We start from the raw sequence: 20,979 nt of genomic DNA on the forward strand, positions 1-20,979 counted from the left end.
CTGGGTCTTTAAGATCTATTAAGATCGCTCCTAAAAATTTAAAATATTAACTTTCTTTTGATATTGTTTTGATATTCGTACTTGCAGACAACTAAAACAACAATAATATTTTTTTATAATTTATTTTTTTTTAATTAAAAATACTTATTATTTCATTAAAAATTTAAATATAATTTCTTTTACAACTTTTCAATAATCTCTGTTTAAACAAACGCAAATCCTTATCAGAAAAAAAATAAAACAAAATAAAATTCCGAGAAAAAAACCAAAAAAAAGAAAAGGTTCCTCACACAAAAATTTCGTTAAGTATGAAGTATGAAAATAAAATTGGCATATTTTTCTTAGGACAGGTTTCAACAATAATTCACTCGCTACGCTACAGATTAGGTCTCCAGGAAACAGCAGGCAGCTCTTTTTTTTATATAGACAAAACGTAAATTGTTTATAAGATTTGACAGAAATTATACTTTTACATAAAAATTTTTGTACTTTTAATACGTATATATTTATTAGATTTAGTGAAATTTGCAACAAAATTTCTGCGCCCTTAAATAACAAACATTAACAATTTGATAAAAATTTACCAAACAAAAAAATTTATTGATCCATCCATATAATTGAAAACAGGCGATATTTGCAAGTTGTATACCTGAGATTATAGACTTGATTGGAACAAGAGCCAAATATGGGGGCACATTAAAAAATGAAAAGGGTCGAAGGTGAGAATCACAAAAAAAAAATTTTTAATAAAAAACAAAAATTAAATAAAAATCATAAAAATTTCATAAAAAAACAAACTACAACAATGTTAAATATAAAAGAAACAAATTTTTGTTTTAAACTATTATTTTGTTTAATTTTTTAATTTGTTTTATAATTTTTATGATTTTTTTTGTTTTAATTTTGTTATAGAGAACTAAATAAAATAAACACCAAATCAAAATGAAATTTCTTATAAAAAAAAATTTTAAAAATAAGTAAAACTTTTATAACAAAAGTATTGCTGCTAATGTTTGTAAAACAAATATTAAAATAATTTTTAGTTTCTTTAAAACATTTTTTTTCTTAGTTTGCTGGTCATTACATACAAAATCAAAACATAAACTTATAAAAAATTTTAATTGTTTAAAGTTATAAATTTATTTAAGAAAAAAAAAACAAAAAACAAATACGTAACGAAAGGAAATTTTATTTTGATTTTTGTTTTTATAGAGAAAATTAACCACAAATTAAACGAAATCCACATAACACATACATACAACAATCCACAAACCGCCCCTCTAAACAATCAATAACAAATTACCCCTAAGAAATTACAGACACGCATGTATTGAACTCAAACCAGCTCCCTAACCCTGTCACAGTCAGTCAGTCAGTCAGCCTTCTCTTAACCTACACAAACACAAAACTTATACAAACAGTTTTTGTTTCTCTTTTTTTTTTAATTTTCTTCATTTTTCCTACATTTTAATAATAAAATTATTAAAATACTCAAAATCAAAATTAACAAATACACACACAACAACAACAACAATAAAAAAACTCCTCTCCTTTCTCAACATCAATAACAACAAACACAAAAACAATCTCCACAGCCGATAAACAAACTAACAGTAACAGTATTAATATTAAAAAAATGAGGAAATAACGGAAACGGAAATTATTATTTTGTTTTAACTTCCTTCCTTATTAAAGAATTTTTTCTTTATCATTTATTTTCTTTTAACTAATAATTAGCCTAATTTTTAGTTTCCTTTTCATTTGACAATTTCTTTCTTTTTCATCTCTTTAAAAGTTCCATTAATTGACATTTATTAAATTTATAAATAATTTTTTTTCTTAAATTGTTTTAATTTTTGTTTAGTGTCTAAATATTAATTAAATTTGAAAATTGAATTGAAAACTTTTCCTTTTTCTCAATCTAAAACTATTCGATAATAATAAATTACTAACTTTTTCATTACAATTACTACTACTACTGTCTCTCTCTCTCATGTTGCACGCTTTGTGTTTTTGTATTTGTTTGAGTAAAAACCAAAAAAAAAAAAAGAAACTAAATTAATTAAATCAATCAAAATTTATTTCAAAAATATAATTTTTATTTGAGTTTTTCTTCTTTCTCTTTTTATACATAAATAATTGAATTCTTTCTCTTTTTACTTTTAAACAATTGGCATTTACAAACATATTAAACGTAAACTATTTAATTTGTTTTTTTTTATACTCCAGTAATTTGAAACAAAAAAAAAATTTATGGTTCATGTTTCAAAAGGAAATAATTAAACGTTTATGTCAAAGTTTTATTACATAAAAATAAATAATAATTGACGTTTGGTGTTTATTGTGTTTTTTGAAAAAAAAAAATAATAAAAATAAAGTTATAAAAAGTACAGTCGTAATGTAAAATTTTTCTCTTGTACTAGACATCTTTAACTATTATTCCTATAATAAATTCATTTTTGTTTAATTTTATAATTTTCATTTATATTTTTTTAAATTAAATTACATTTGCTTAGTACACCAGCGGCGTTGTAAAGTTGTATGTCATCATTTTTTATTATTTATTATTGTGTCATACAACTTTACAACATCGTTTGTGAATAGGTTAATTGATTTTTGAATCTTAACTAACGTTTCATCAATTTCATGCTGTTGAATTTTATTTAAAATTTTTTAAATTGATAATTATTTCTTTTTTTCAGTTTTAACTTAGGATTGTGCTGGATTATACCATTAATTGATTAAAATCTTAAGGTCAAATTTTAATGGCGTGATTAAATTTAAAACACAACAATAAGTGTTTTATATGTACTTTCTTGAAATTCACTATTATAAAGAAAAACAAGTAAGAGTTCAATATTCGGCTGTACCGAATCTTATATACCCTTCACCATGATGTGTTAAAAAACACAGTCAGTACGAATTTTATTACAAAAAATCAAAAAATAACAATTGTAAAACGGTAAGGTACCAAAAAGTCCCCTTTTATGGGTTTTCACTTTTATAGGTTCTCACATAATCCAGGATCTACATGGTTTATAGGTTTTCACATAATCCGGGTTATAGGTTTTCACAAAATCCGGGCTCTTCATACTTAATTACATGTTTCTAGGTTCAATATTATAGAAATTTCAAAAAGTACATTTTGAAGAACGAAAAAGTACCAAAAAGTCCCCTTTTATGGGTTCCCACTTAATCCAGGCTCTACATAATTAATTTCATGTTCAATATTATAGAAAATTAAAAAAAGTACCTTTTGAAGAACGAAAAAGTACCAAAAAGTCCCCTTTTATGTGTTCTCGCCTAATCCGGGCTCTACAAACTTAATTTCATGTTTCTAGGTTCAATATTATAGAAAAGTCAAAAAGTACCTTTTGTAGAACGAAAAAGTACCATAAATTCCCCTTTTATGTGTTCTGACCTAATCCGGGCTCTACATACTTAATTTCATGTTTCCAGGTTCAATATTATAGAAAAGACAGACGGACATGGCTAAATCGACTCCGCTATCTATAGGAGGATGTATCTACATCAAATCCGAAGAAATACACCTAGACCACTATCGGGCCTGTTGTGCGCTCCTTTTCATGGAAAATGTTTGTTGTTAAAAACAAAAAGCTTATATAGTATTCAATAAATGTATTATCGTCCGATGTTCAGAAACTCAGTTTCCTGGACGTAATTCCTAAGGATTTTCCAATCAGTGTTCGTGAGGGATATTAAATCAGGAATAATATCACTTCCAAGATATTTGGATCTAATTTCGGCGAAAGCCTGACAATGGCAAAGAAAGTGTTCCAAAGTTTCACTGTTCTCTCTAAATGCTCTACATTCGTCTGAATCCGCAAGTCCAATTTTGTATAGGTGTGCCCGTAATCTTGTGTGTCCACTGAAAAGGGTCACCCCATAGAATCTTTGTGGTTCTACCCATGGTTTCATTATTCCAAGAGGCCTTATGGGTTTCTCTCACCCATAATTTTAATTCTGCCCTCGTTGCTTCAAGTGGTTTTGAGTTCGTCAGGTTAACTACCTCGAGTTCCCTGATGATGTGATGTCAACCTAACCTCTGAGAGAGTATTCGGTTAGAGCTTTTTTACAATCCAATACGGTTTTAGATTTAACTTTATCACCTGATATCGCCCTAATTGCCTTCTGGCTGTCGGTAAATATGTTAAGCCCTGTGGGCGCCATATTTATTCTAATCCAATTTACGCATTCCGTTATTGCTCGAACTTCTGCCTCGAAGCTAGTGTTGTGATTAGGTAAACGGTGGTGAAAAACGAAATCTATATACAAAATTGTATAAGAATCGGGTTATAATTGACCCTACACTCTACCCTCATTCGAAATAAACAAATTATTTAGAAACCAAAATCTCTTTACCAAGTGCTAAGACGATCAGTTCATAATTGATCCTACACTTCATATTAGACCTCCTTCAGAAAGTTCTTTCAACTCTCATTACTGGCTTAAAATTGATATCATACCTAAGAAATTCGCCACAAATAAATTATATAGGAACCAAAATATTCCTACAAATATTTATGAGGATCGGTCTATAAATGACCCCTGAATACCCCTACTTGTTTAATTATGATTTTTCTACTCGGTTTAAGAAACCCCGTATTTACTGTACTTCTGAAACCGCTTCTCCGTTGTTGAGCGACAGAATTCTCTTTTCTCTTTAGTCAGATTTTGACATGTTACTAGAGGTTCTGTGGTAGTAAAGTTTTAATCAATTAATCGTTATAATCCTAAATGATTTAGATATTTTATTCGTTTTAATTTGCATAAAAATTTTATTTTTTTTACAAGAGCTGTTGCTAATCTTATAAAAATACTAGATAGTATAATTTAAAATTTGTATAAAGTAGTTGTTAATTTTAACTTTCTACAAGATGTAAGGGAAACAAGATAAACAGATCTAAGGAATCTTATTCTTAAGTTTAAATAGAGATAACAATTTTATTTAACTTGTGTGGGGCTAGTAGTAGCTACTTACTCAATAACTTACTTTTCAATGACTACTATATATCGCCTGCATTACTTAGAAGGAGTCTAGTAATGACTTACAAATAACTGAGTACTTAAGTACTTACTTTTTTGGATTTGACTCTTTGTTTTCTTAAAATTTTTGGACGTATTTTCGTTGGAAATTTTTCCTGAAAACAAAACTTATTGAAGGCAGTTGTAGTAAGTACTTACCTAACTCTTTATTTGTAAGCGAGCTTGGTAAGTACTTGCCTCCAATGTCATTACCGTTTTAAAATAATGACTTAAAATGTTATTGTACAAGTAAATTTTAGCATTTTAACCAATAAGTTGTAAGTTTTTGCTGGGTTAACAAAATGTCAACTTTCGAATTAAATCAATTTCTGAAAAGTCTACAAAGTCGATAAAACGACTTTCTTAGGACAAAATAGTCGACAAAATATCGATGCAAGATACCCAATTGTTAGCTCAAATCCATCAGAAACCCACAAGTATTAAGTTAAAATATAGATTCCAATAATATATATTTTAAAGGCTTAAACCATAATAACATTTTTAATATTTTATCGAAAATGTTCCAAAGAAATTTTATGTGATTATTTTTTTAATTATAGCGTTAAGAAGTCAACAGCTCTAATAAAGCTTTTTTAAATTCTTTTCTTCTGTTCAAAAAAATTAAAAATATTTTCTCATATTTAACATTTTAATTTCGTTTTCAACTTCCTAATTATTCCTTAATTAATTGTTTAAATGTGTGTCTATTATACAAACAAAAATTTACCAACAAATTAATTAATTAAATAAAAAAACTTTCTCTATATACTATTTTTTCTAAATACTATTTTCTTCTAAAATTCTTTAAAATACCTTGTGACTGTGTTGTAGATATTGGTATTGATATATTTGATACATAATTATTAAATTTAACCAAATAAAACATAATAATTTTTTTTAAACAAATTAGTTTGTGTAAACATGTGATTATATGATCGTTCTATAATAATAAAAAAACCAAGAAACAAGTTTATATTTTTTTATTATTATTATTTAATTTATTTAAAATTAATGTATGTTTTTCCTTTTTGATTTAATTAAATTTTATTTTCAATTAAATTATTTTAATTTGAAACAATAAAATACCCATATACGTTTTCCATGTAAAAATAAAAATATGAAAAAGTTTTAAAATATACACACAGAAGTTTTAAAACAAAAAACGAAACGCGGTACAGTGTTAAACAATTAGCAGTTTATAATTATTATAATAATTAAACATATAAAACAAAATACTCTGATTTTAGCGGTTTAAAGTAATAAGTTTAGTTTTAAATAAAAGTTTATTATAATTATAATTTAACTTTAACAAAATTCCCTTTGAAGAATGAATTGGAAACTATGTTGAATTACACAGGCCAACAAAATTTAAAAAAAAGTCTAAACCCAGAAAACATAGTATACATTTTTAAAGGATATAGATCTGAATCTGGCCTCAGAATTACTCCATCACAGTTAAGGAAAATTTAAATTTTAAAAAGTTATAAAAAATAGCAGTTTTCTGGTTTTAAAGTACTAAACTAATTTCCCGCTAGAATAGACTATAGACTGGACTAGAGACTAGACTATTGGCTAAAGACTAGACAATAGAATAAACTATAGACTAGACTATAAACTAGACTAGACTATAGAGCAACCTAAAAACTAGAATTTGTATTAGACAATAGACTAGACTACCATAATATAGACAAGACTATAGAATATACTATAGCCTATACTATATACTAGTATATAGTTTAGACTATAGACTAGACTAAAAACTAGACTATAGACTAGACTATAGATTAAACTATAGACTATACTTTAGACTAGACTATAAACTAGACTTTAGATTAGACTAGACTGGACTATAGACTAGACTATACCCCACACTAAACATTAGACTGTAGACTACAATATAGACCAGACTATAGGTTACACTATAAACTAGACTATAGACTATACTATAGTCTAGATTATACACTAGGATTTAGACTAAACTATAGCCTAGATTATATACTAGACTATAGACTAAACCGTAAACCAGACTATAGATTGGACTATAGACTGGACTAGTGACTAGACTATAGACTAGACTGGTTTATAGATTAGACTATAGACTAGACTATAGACTAGACTATAGACTAGACTATAGACTAGACTATAGACTAGACTATAGACTGGACTATAGACTAGACTACAGACTACACTATAGACTAGACTGTAGTTTAGACTATAAAATAGACTGTAGAATAGACTATAGACTAGATTACAGACTAGACTATAGACTAGACTACAGACTAGACTACAAACTAGACTATAAACTAGACTATAGAGCAGACTATAAACTAGACCTTAGACTATAGATTAGACTTTAGAGTAGACTATAGACCAGCCTGTAGACTAGACTAGAGACTAGACTATAAACTAGACTATAAACTAGACTATAGACTAAACTATAGACTAGACTATAGACAGGACTATAGACTAGACTATAGACTAGACTAGACTATAGACTAGACTATAGACTAGACTATAGACTAGACTATAGACTAGACTATAGACTAGACTATAGACTAGACTATAGACTAGACTATAAACTAGACTATAGACTAGACTATAGACTAGACTATAGACTAGACTATAGACTAGACTACATACTAGACTATAGACTAGACTATAGACTAGACTATAGACTAGACTATAGACAGGACTATAGACTAGACTATAGACTAGACTATAGACTAGACTATAGACTAGACTATAGACTAGACTATAGACTAGACTATAGACTAGACTATAGACTAGACTATAGACTAGACTATAGACTAGACTATAGACTAGACTACAGACTAGACTATAGACTAGACTATAGACTAGACTATAGACTAGACTATAGACTAGACTATAGACTAGACTATAGACTAGACTATAGACTATACTATAGACTAGACTATAGACTAGACTATAGACTAGACTATAGACTAGACTATAGACTAGACTATAGACTAGACTATAGACTAGACTATAGACTAGACTATAGACTAGACTATAGACTAGACTATAGACTAGACTATAGACTAGACTATAGACTAGACTAGACTAGACTATAGACTAGACTATAGACTAGACTATAGACTAGACTATAGACTAGACTATAGACTAGACTATAGACTAGACTATAGACTAGACTATAGACTAGACTATAGACTAGACTATAGACTAGACTATAGACTAGACTATAGACTAGACTATAGACTAGACTATAGACTAGACTATAGACTAGACTATAGACTAGACTATAGACTAGACTATAGACTAGACTATAGACTAGACTATAGACTAGACTATAGACTAGACTATAGACTAGACTATAGACTAGACTATAGACTAGACTATAGACTAGAGACTAGACTATAGACTAGACTATAGACTAGACTATAGACTAGACTATAGACTAGACTATAGACTAGACTATAGACTAGACTATAGACTAGACTATAGACTAGACTATAGACTAGACTATAGACTAGACTATAGACTAGACTATAGATTAGACTATAGACTAGACTATAGACTAGACTATAGACTAGACTATAGACTAGACTATAGACTAGACTATAGACTAGACTATAGACTAGACTATAGACTAGACTATAGACTAGACTATAGACTAGACTATAGACTAGACTATAGACTAGACTATAGACTAGACTATAGACTAGACTATAGACTAGACTATAGACTAGACTATAGACTAGACTATAGACTAGGACTATAGACTAGACTATAGACTAGACTATAGACTAGACTATAGACTAGACTATAGACTAGACTATAGACTAGACTATAGACTAGACTATAGACTAGACTATAGACTAGACTATAGACTAGACTATAGACTAGACTATAGACTAGACTATAGACTAGACTATAGAAGACTATAGACTAATAGACTAGACTATAGACTAGACTATAGACTAGACTATAGACTAGACTATAGACTAGACTATAGACTAGACTATAGACTATAGACTAGACTATAGACTAGACTATAGACTAGACTATAGACTAGACTACTAGACTATAGACTAGACTATAGACTAGACTATAGACTAGACTATAGACTAGACTATAGACTAGACTATAGACTAGACTATAGACTAGACTATAGACTAGACTAGACTAGACTAGACTATAGACTAGACTATAGACTAGACTATAGACTAGACTATAGACTAGACTATAGACTAGACTACTAGACTACTAGACTATAGACTACACTATAGATTAGACTATAAACTAGACTATAGACTAGACTATAGACTAGACTATAGACTAGACTATAGACTAGACTATAGACTAGACTATAGACTAGACTATAGACTAGACTATAGACTAGACTATAGACTAGACTATAGACTAGACTATAGACTAGTCTGATATTTCCATGTCTGCTCCATCACATTAGGTTTTTGAAGCCAGATTCAGAATTATTCTATGCTTTACATAAGTATACATGGGTCTCTGCGTTAAAAATTTGTTGGCCGGTGTTATTATAAATTAAAAAAAAATATATTTATTAGAAGAAGGGAATTTTGGTTTTTAAATAATTTTTTTGTTATAGTTTGTTTTCTTTAACTTTAGGTTAAATTTAGGTAAATAATTGAAATTGTTAAATAATTAAAACCACCACCACCATTTTGTTGAAATAATAAATCTTTGCACTTTAGTTTAAACTTTTGTTAATGTTCTACTTGATCCTCTCTTTCTCTCTCTCTCTCTCTCTTAAACTGTATTTAACTGTCTCTGTTATTGAATTGAGAATTGAGTAAATACTTTGGATAACTGTAAAACAGGACCTTTAACAGGAATATTTAGTTTTCACTTTTAGAGTTTTGAAATAAAGCAACTAATAAAAAAACATTTTAATGTTTATACAATAAAACATGTAATTTTGTAAAAATAAAACAGTTTTGAATTAATTGAGTAATTAATAATAATTATTTAAAGAATAAAATGCGTGGCCAGGCATATTGTACAATTTGTTTGAATTGAAAATACGTTACAATCTGCTTTTGAATTTGAATTCAATATTTATTTTTTTTCTAAATATATTTATATATTGTAAACAACAACATTTATTTAATCAACAACCATTTTTTTATAATTGCAAAAATAGTTTGTTTCTAGTAGTATTTTGTTCATTAAGATCATTGAAAAGACATCCTGCTAAAAAGTATTAATAATAATTTTATTGAATAAAAAAACAAGTAAGTTTTCATTGCTAAAAAAAAACAAAAAAACCAACAACTTTATTATTAAATAATAAAAAAACAACACACTTTACACTTGTGTATAAATGTCAAAAAAAAAAAAAAATCATTAAAAAACTCACACATTTTTACACACTTTTTGTTGCAAGTTTTAAGAAAAAAATTTTAAATTAAAAAAAAATACTTTTTCAACATTTTCATTTATTTCATACTTGTATCCACTTCAGTCAATCAGTCAACCACTGTCACTCAATCTGTCAATATATATATTTCTGTCATTTTTAATAAAAATTAATTTTTAAGTTGTTTTTCGTTTCACTTTTTTAATTTGTTTTCTGTTTCTTTGAATGTTTTAACACATTTTTAAATAATTGTATTTATAAGTAATAAATTCATTAAATATATATTAAAAAAAAAATGCATGCATATTAATGACTGCATTCTTATTATTAATATTATTATTGTTGTTGTTTTATAATTGTAGTTTGGTGATCCTTTTTGGGTAGTTTATAGATTATGAATTAAATTGCATGTAGTTTATTAGAATGTATGACTATAAAAAAAGCAATTAGTAAAAATAAATTGAAAAGAAAAACTATTTAAATACCAATCGAATGAAATTAATTTGAAATAAAGAAAGCTATTATAATATTTTTGTTAACACAATTGGAACGGCCGGCGTCAAGCTACAAGTGCAGCTAATAATCAAATCATTTTATAAAAATATACTATTAAAAAGAAAATCGGTTGAAAAACTCGAAGATGCAGAAAGTTAATTAATAAATAAGAAACTAGTAAAACCTTAAACTTTTATAGATTCCTAATTATATAAATTTTAGTATTTAATTTATATGGAAGATGCCCCGCCCTCTATTGTTAGTCCACTTAATTGTGCAAAACTTATCTGCTGTCCAAATATTCAAACTTTAGTTCATATGGATTTCAATGTAACCCGTGCAAAACTTGAGTATCTAATGGTTTCCTATATATACGAATGTTTATATTTATTAAGTATGAGAGGTGCCACGCCCTCTTTTGCTAGACTATAATGGTTTCTCAGATACACGAATGTTTGCATTTATTTCATATGGGAGATGCCACTCCCCATTTTGCTAGTCCATCAATTTATTAATCAAATGTTTACATTGATGTCAAAGTTGTATTTGAAAAATTTGAGTATTCTAACTCTAATGGTTTCCTAGATATTCGATTTTCTGTAATAAATTCATATGGGAGATGCCACGCCCCATATTACAAGTATGACCATTTTTGTCTAAAATATTCATAATGATGATGAAGTGGTTACAACAAAATTTGAGGATTTTAACTGTTATATTTTTGCAAACATTCTAATTTATATTTTTCCTTATATAGGAGGTGCCACGCCCACTTTATCTAGACCGCCCATTTTGACCACAAATTTTTATATGGTCATGGATGTTGTTCATATACAAATTTAGAGACTCTAGATGTCTGAAAAATGCGACTTTTAATATTAATTTTGTATGTGGGCGTGGCACTTCCCCTACTTGAAAATTCGAATTCCTTCCAGACATACAAGAAGACATATATACATACGAATCCTCATGATTTAAATGTTAACATTTACAATTATTTTCAAAATGTTCAAAAGTCGAAATTGTAAGAAAAAGTTTTTAAATTAAATTAATCCTCACGATTTAGAGGTTAGTTTAACACCTTTTTTACAATAACGTCAAATTTTCGAAAACCAAATTTTTAAAAATTATCATAATCCAGGGATCAACGGGTTGTATTCCTGAAAACCAAATAGCAGTACACAAAGGGAAAGAAGACGTTTTAAAATTATACACGCCTGGTACCAAAGTGAATATAATTTTTCAATAACATCCGTTGTCAAAGTATGTACGGATAGGTGTCAAACAACAAAAATATAAAAAAAAACCCGACGTTATCAAATCAACAAAAAAATAATAATGTGTTACCAAAGTGACAACGCTATGTTGTCAAACAGAACGATGCGTTGTCAAATTAACAACAATTCGTTGTCGAAATCATAACGATTCATTGGCGAAATGACACAAACCGTAATCGAAATGACAACAATGCCTTGTTGCTATGACAACGACGCGTTTCCTAAATTACAACGGTAGTTTTCAAAATGATAACTGGGTGTTATTTAAATTTTGTACACATGCGTTGTCTAAATATTAACAAACGTGGTAAGCTCACTTTTGACAACGAATTGTATCAAAATCGTTACTTTTCTACCGAACTCTGGAAACTGTTTGCAAATTTTGATTAAGACTTACAAAATTTTAACAAACGTCGTTTGCTGGTGAATCGAACTATAGTCCGATCGGGAGCTTTATTTATTCCTTATATAGTTCTCAAATTAATTCTATCGTATCAGAATTGATAAAATCTTGTTTCGGTAAGACTATACGATCGAATTAAGTTCAAAATTAAAGTGTTGCTTTGAGGAGAGATAATCCAGTAGTGCTCAGAAAAGTCTAGGTCCTCTCCTACAAAGAAGATAATTTTCTCTTTCTTTTGAAGGTGTTTTGAAGTTTATTAAACTTTTTCATAATTGTAAAACCAAACCACTTACTCAATCGCTCATTTGTAAGCAAGTGTGATAATGACTTATTTAACTACCTATTTATAAGCGAGTGGTAATTACTAGGTGTTGGTTGTATTAGCTTTATAACTAATTAGTTTTCAATGTAAGTTTTTGCTGCCTAATGTCCGGCGTTCCAATTTGTAAGAAATTAACAACAAAGTTTTATGATCTAAATTTCTAAAAAATAAATGCAAATTATAGAAATATTTCATAAAAACACACACTTTCCATTATTTGCTAATTGCCAACTAAAATTCAAATTAATTAATGTTTTTTGTTTATCAATTGATGTGATAAAATTTATGAAAGAAAATTAAACACACACACTCAAATAATTATAATAATATCTCTATATATATTATTTAAAAATTAACTTAAATTAACAAATCCATGAATGTATTTTTTATGGGGTAGCAGACTAAAATACTTTTTTTTTTTGAAAAAAAAGAACTTTTAAATTTGAATAAGAAAAAAAACCAAAAAAAAATATTTTTGTTGCATCTTGTACGCTTTTAATATTATTTTTTGTTCTTTTTAATTTTAAATATTTTTTTAATTAAATATTTTTTTTTTAACAATTCCGACCACAACTTTTTTAAACAAAAACTGCCTCTACTTATTTGCTTCTCTTTACAATTGTTATTATTAAATTTAGTTTTAATTATATTATTTATGATTTTTGTCTAAAAATACAAAGTAAATGTTTTTTTTATTTATTTAAAATGTTTATTTTAATTTTTTTAAATGTTCTTTTTTTAGTTTTCTTCAATAAATAATTTATTTTGCCAATTTAAAATTTTAAATGAATATAAACTATACAATAAATACAAATACAATATACACACACATACAAACGCAAAAATAAAGAAATATTGAAATATTGCAGCTTTTCTTAAAAAAAATAACAATTAAATAAAAATAAATTTTATACAATTTTCAAGTGTTAATCATTGGAATATTATTAAGACAATTTTGACACATATTCAAAAACTTATTTAACAATAAACATATGTACTTTGATTATATAATAATATAGCTGTACCCAGTGTGCTTTGCTACCTTAAAAACAATATAAATAAAAAGCCCATTTTATGAATTTGAAGACTAAAAATTTCCCATATAAACGAATTTTTGTTTGTAATCCATATGGGAGTAACCAAGCCCCCTATTGCTAGTCCGCCAATTTATTACACAAATGTTCATTCACGTGAATGTTAAAGTAGTTCTTGCAAAATTATAGAATTTGAGCTCTAATAGTTTATCCATATATCTGGGATTTTTGTATTTATAGAATTTTTTATTTAATTCATATGAGAGGATCCATGCCCCCCTTATAAAAGTCTGTCCATTCTTCTCCCAAATATTCACAGGAATGCTAAAGGTCTTCTTTAACGTTCTAACTCCAATAGTTTCACAGATAAACGAATTTTAGTTTTTTATTTCTATGGGGGATGCCATGCCCCCTATTGCTAGTCCGCCAATTTTGTGTCCTAAATATTAATGCTGATATTAAAGTGGCTCCTAAAAAATTTGAAAATTCCAGCTATTATATTTTCTCAGATATAACAATTTAAGTTCTTCTTATATGGGAAGTGCCACGCCTATTGTAGCTAGACTGCCCATTTGTTTAAACAAAATTTGAGGGCACTAGCTGTTTCCTTTTTCTGACTTTTAATACGTATTTTGAGGGTACTTATACTAACTGAAGAGCTCATATTTTTTTGAGGCCAAGTACGAATGAAAACAATTTCGGATACGCTGATCTGAAAGAAGCGTATCTCAGAGATAATATTTTGTATTGATAGAATAGTAGAAGTATGGCGCGAGGTATGAGATAATATATAAGATGGGTGTGGCAAAACTTTCCAACTTCTTTTTTCTAAATAGTTTTAAAAGGGTATATGTCTGGCAGCATATTCTGATCGCTTGTCGACTAATGCTCGATTTAAACGAAAGCTTGGCCGGGCTTTAAATACGAGTTGCTAGTAGTACCTTTAGTCTGTCGGGACTATAAACTAGTGATGTCAAACATATCCTCGGCCTTTCCTTGGATCGAAATAGAAAGCCATATAATGTGGAACCACTGGAACCGGTATTCCACATGCTAGATTTTCGGAGTTTGTCTTTTCCCGGTTATAGGAGAGATCTTTTCGGGGTGTACATGATGGCTGCGATTTAAACCCAAACTCGGTAAAATCAATATTTCGGAATAAGTTTGCAGCTGTTGCCGAAAAAGACAACATATAACCGGCAGAGGAGTGACTGTGATGCTAAGTATTGGAAAGTGTCAAGAGTATAGATACGGGATGGATACAGGAGCCTGCTGGCCTCACCCACGCGTATATCTAGAGGAAATGTGACGGATGTTTATCTCAATGAAAGTGTTGAATACATGAGAATTGTGTGCTGGATGGAATGGTGATAGATGGGAGGTTATATATACAAGTGATATCATTGAATTGTCTTGCATTTTCAAGGTGTATTCAGGGTTTTCTCTGTTCACACCAGACTAACCACCAAGTGTTTTCTGTATGTAAGAAATTAATGATCTTTGGCTTATTTGATGGCTTCGTATTTCGGTCCACCGATTACTTATCTAGGTGCCGTTGCAAAATCAAGAGAGTCCATCCAAACGGAAGTAATGTTTTTACATCTCGGAAGTTACGCATCGGGGTAGCAATGGCCAGATATTATATAGCTCGAATACTTGAACAAAGTGCTTTTGCATGTACCGGCAGAACCATGTATAAAATTGCCATCTGCGTAAACCACTTCGACTTTTCCAACTAAAGATTCGTTGTAGAATTTCGGACTTGTAAATTAGTATTTTAAGGTTCTTTGGCTTCAATTCGTAGGGTAGCTTTGGTTGAATCAAACATTTTGAAATTAATGCCTGGTTAGTTCCCAATAATTTTAAAAGCTTGGTCTTTGAACCCATTTGGACTGATGATCTGTATTATGTATCAAAATTACCATTTCTGAACCGTACATCGAAATGTTTTGTACGTTGAAACCAATGCATCAGCTTCTTTCTATATTAAAAATGTAATGCAAAACTTCCTGCGTATGAAGCTTTGTTGCTACAAAAACTTGAATATAAATTTAAAACTTTAAAATATGTGTCAAAATTTTATATAAAACAATTTAAAAATAAACTTATTCCACTGATTATCCTTAACAAAAAAAAAAATTATATAAAATATTTATTAACAAGAAAAAAGACCATAAAATTCATGTAAAAACTAAAACAAAAATCTACACACACAAATAACCCTAAATAACAACACTCAACATACAAAACGCTTTTAAACCACTTTAAAATTAATCCATCCATAATTATGCTCATCATATCTTTTGCTTTTAACAAACAAAACTAAAAATATAAAAAAATGCATTCTAAAAATACACTCATTTATTAATAAGTTTTTTTTTGCTTTATATATAAAAATATATATATATATAAACAGCACTTATAAATACAAATAAACTAATTGATTTTCTTTTTTCCCACTTTTTTGTTTTTATTACAAAATGATTTTACCCTGTAAAATCGATTAAAAAAATTTAATTAAAAACTTAAATAACAACAAATGGAAAACCATTAATCATTAAATGGACTAACATGAACTCATGTTTAATATCAATAATTATGATGACGACGATGATGGTGACGTCTCCCACTAACAACAATTTGCCCTTCATATCTATCAACAGACATATTGTGGTCTGTGGTCACATAACATACGAATCGGTGTCACATTTTCTCAAGGATTTTCTGCATGAAGATCGTGAAGATGTCGATGTTGAAGTGGTATTTTTACATCGGTAAGTTGTTTATGCATTGCATTTATTTTTTTTTTGTATTATCATTATTATTATTATTAAAATAGAAATACAATATTTAACATTTATGACTATATGATGATAATTATAAATATGAAAAACATTAAAAAATGTTGTATAAATGAGGCTAATTATTGGTTTCCTTTGATGTTGACGTAACATCAAAGGATAATATAGACACTTTTAAAATAACATTGTGGTTTGGAAATATTAAATGTATATTATTGTTAAGTGAGTAGTTAAAGGAAATTATTTTAAAATTCTAAAAAAGTGCAAGACGTTAAAATTGGGACCTAAGAGTGAAAAACTCCGTAAAAGAAATCTATGAAAGTTATGTTTACTCTATTAGCACTAATACTAGAACGAAAATAAAGTTTTAAGTCAAAATAGAAAGCGCTTAATATTGTAGAATTAGTCACAAAAATATCCATACCAGACATAGAAAATTGAGATAGTACTTTCTTTAGTACTAACCTAATTTTCAGCTAGACTATAGATTGACGATAGACTAGACTATACTTAGGATAGATTATAGACTGGACTATACACTAGACTAGACTATAGACTAGACTATAGACTAGACTATAGACTAGACTATAGACTAGACTATAGACTAGACAATAGACTAGACTATAGATTAGACTATAGATTAGACTATAGACTAGACTAGACTATAGACTAGACTATAGACTAGACTATAGACTAGACTATAGACTAGACTATAGACTAGACTATAGACTAGACTATAGACTAGACTATAGACTAGACTATAGACTAGACTATACACTAGACTACAGACTAGACTATAGACTAGACTATAGACTAGACTATAGACTAGACTATAGACTAGACTATAGACTAGACTATACACTAGACTACAGACTAGACTATAGACTAGACTATAGACTAGACTATAGACTAGACTATAGACTAGACTATAGACTAGACTACAGAATAGACTATAGACTAGACTATAGACTAGACTATAGACTAGACTATAGACTAGACTATAGACTAGACTATAGACTAGACTATAGACTAGACTATAGACTAGACTATAGACTAGACTATAGACTAGACTATAGACTAGACTATAGACTAGACTATAGACTAGACTATAGACTAGACTATAGACTAGACTATAGACTAGACTATAGACTAGACTATAGACTAGACTATAGACTAGACTATAGACTAGACTATAGACTAGTCTATAGACTAGACTATAGACTAGACTATAGACTAGACTATAGACTAGACTATAGACTAGACTATAGACTAGACTATAGACTAGACTATAGACTAGTCTATAGACTAGACCATAGACTAGACTATAGACTAGACTATAGACTAGACTGTAGACTAGACTATAGACTAGACTATAGACTAGACTATAGACTAGACTATAGACTAGACTATAGACTAGACTATAGACTAGACTATAGACTAGACTATAGACTAGACTATAGACTAGACTATAGACTAGACTATAGACTAAACTATAGACTAGACTATAGACTAGACTATAGACTAGACTATAGACTAGACTATAGACTAGACTATAGACTAGACTATAGACTAGACTATAGACTAGACTATAGACTAGACTATAGACTAGACTATAGACTAGACTATAGACTAGACTATAGACTAGACTATAGACTAGACTATAGACTAGACTATAGACTAGACTATAGACTAGACTATAGACTAGACTATAGACTAGACTATAGACTAGACTATAGACTAGACTATAGACTAGACTATAGACTAGACTATAGACTAGACTATAGACTAGACTATAGACTAGACTATAGACTAGACTATAGACTAGACTATAGACTAGACTATAGACTAGACTATAGACTAGACTATAGACTAGACTATAGACTAGACTATAGACTAGACTATAGACTAGACTATAGACTAGACTATAGACTAGACTATAGACTAGACTATAGACTAGACTATAGACTAGACTATAGACTAGACTATAGACTAGACTATAGACTAGACTATAGACTAGACTATAGACTAGACTATAGACTAGACTATAGACTAGACTATAGACTAGACTATAGACTAGACTATAGACTAGACTATAGACTAGACTATAGACTAGACTATAGACTAGACTATAGACTAGACTATAGACTAGACTATAGACTAGACTATAGACTAGACTATAGACTAGACTATAGACTAGACTATAGACTAGACTATAGACTAGACTATAGACTAGACTATAGACTAGACTATAGACTAGACTATAGACTAGACTATAGACTAGACTATAGACTAGACTATAGACTAGGCTATAGACTAGGCTATAGACTAGACTATAGACTAGACTATAGACTAGACTATAGACTAGACTAGTAGACTAGACTATAGACTAGACTATAGACTAGACTATAGACTAGACTATAGACTAGACTATAGACTAGACTATAGACTAGACTATAGACTATAGACTAGACTATAGACTAGACTATAGACTAGACTATAGACTAGACTAGACTATAGACTAGACTATAGACTAGACTAGACTAGACTAGACTGTAGACTACATCATGAGAGTTTTCCAAATAACGCCCTGTATAACAGTTGACAAATGAAGATAGGGAGGAGGTCAAAGGGTTTATTTAATGTATTTGTCCAGCTCTGGAAACTGCACTTCTAGAGACAATAGGCCGGACATATCATTTCGATCTGTCTAATGTCCCTTAAGAACAATACTTAGTTTTTTCAAATTGGCTTTTTTGTATTAGCATTTCTTCTGTTCCTCTTTATCTTTTCCTTATTCAACTGCTGTAGTGTTAGCCATTCCAAGTGAGTGACAAAACAACAGAGTGCTCTCATTTTAAATAGGATGTTTTAACGTTGATAGAAAAACAAAACAGAATTCTAAATTAATTTAATCAATTATATTTTACAAAAAATGTATGAAACTGATGTTATTTTCAAACTGTCCTAAATAGTACTCCTCAATAGTGTCTCAAATTAGCCTCATATTATACAAATTTAATAAATATATTTACATTTTTAATATCAAACATAACTATAAATTTCATTAAACTTATTTAAATAAATAACTAAATTTAAGTATTTTATTAATTAAATATTTATATAAATTTTATCTTATATACTTATTTAGCTTAGCAAATAATTAAATTATTTTTAAATTTTAATTAAATATTTTATGCGATTATTTAAATAAATTTCTTGTTTTAAAATTTTAAACAAATTTTTTTAATATAAATTATTAAAAATTTTAAACACAAAACAAATAACAATATAAAATAAATATTGTGCATATTAAAATTAAAAAAAAAAACAACAACAAACTATAGCAAGGAGCCAGATCTGGAACTAGAAGGATTATTAAAACGTCATTATACAACAGTGGCGTTTTTTCAGGGAACCATGATGAATGCCGTCGATTTGGAACGAGTCAAGGTACACACCTTTTAACACACAGAAACAGAAAACATTTCTAATAAAAAAAAAAAACAAAAAATGAAAACACATTTTAATTTTTCCCCCCAAAAAAGGAGAAACAAATTCTCTTTCTTCAGCAATTATATTTATACTCGAACATAAATATATATTTCTTTTTTCCCTTAAACAAAAAACAATAAATAATTTAAACTCGTTAAACGATTTACAAAAAGTCCAAAGCCTGTGCAACATTTCAGACATTTCAAGAAATCATAGAAGTTCCTTACTCTAACACTTACAATTAGTTTTCCATTTATTAGTCGAAAGAAATTCATATAAAAAGAGTTTTTTTTTAAAGTTTAATTTTTTCATATTGTTTTGTTTTAAATGAAAATTGCACTTGATATCCCTGTTTTAAAAATTTCAAACTTTTTTACTATAAACAAATTTAACCTTATATATAGAAAAATTACACTGCAACTTGAAAATGGTTTCTTTTATGGTTTTTATTTCGAAATTCTCAAATTCTCTTGGCTTTTACCGCAAGTTTTGCATTATGGCTCTTTGGAGAGCAGCAGGCTTATTAGTTTATTTCTTAAATATTTATATTTTTACAATTTAATTTTAATATTTGCAGTAAAGTTTATGCTTTAAATCCTAGATTTTTTAAATATTACCAAACAAGTATTAGTTTTTCTTTCTTTCCTAATTTTTCCTTATTTAAATATATATATTTTTTTAAATATGTGCTTTGGAAAATTTTCAATGCTTCAATGGAATGAATTTTATTAG

General features: G+C 28.4%; 1 protein-coding gene across 1 annotated transcript in view; it reads left to right on the plus strand.

The window, feature by feature from the left end:
• Positions 1 to 627: 627 nt before the first annotated feature.
• LOC119600268 (calcium-activated potassium channel slowpoke) overlaps positions 628 to 20,979 on the plus strand; it is a gene marked incomplete at its 5' end in the record, with an annotated part of 94,875 nt that continues 74,523 nt past the window's right edge. Inside the window, 2 exons of the mRNA XM_037950389.1 lie at positions 628 to 719; positions 16,618 to 16,728. Of these exons, the coding sequence (XP_037806317.1) occupies positions 628 to 719; positions 16,618 to 16,728 (203 nt within the window). The remainder of the gene's footprint in view (positions 720 to 16,617; positions 16,729 to 20,979) is intronic.

This window comes from Lucilia sericata, unplaced genomic scaffold (genome assembly GCF_015586225.1).
Source record: "Lucilia sericata isolate MDLA Ls3-8-SP2 unplaced genomic scaffold, ASM1558622v1 Contig000109F_arrow, whole genome shotgun sequence".
Taxonomy (NCBI): domain Eukaryota; kingdom Metazoa; phylum Arthropoda; class Insecta; order Diptera; family Calliphoridae; genus Lucilia; species Lucilia sericata.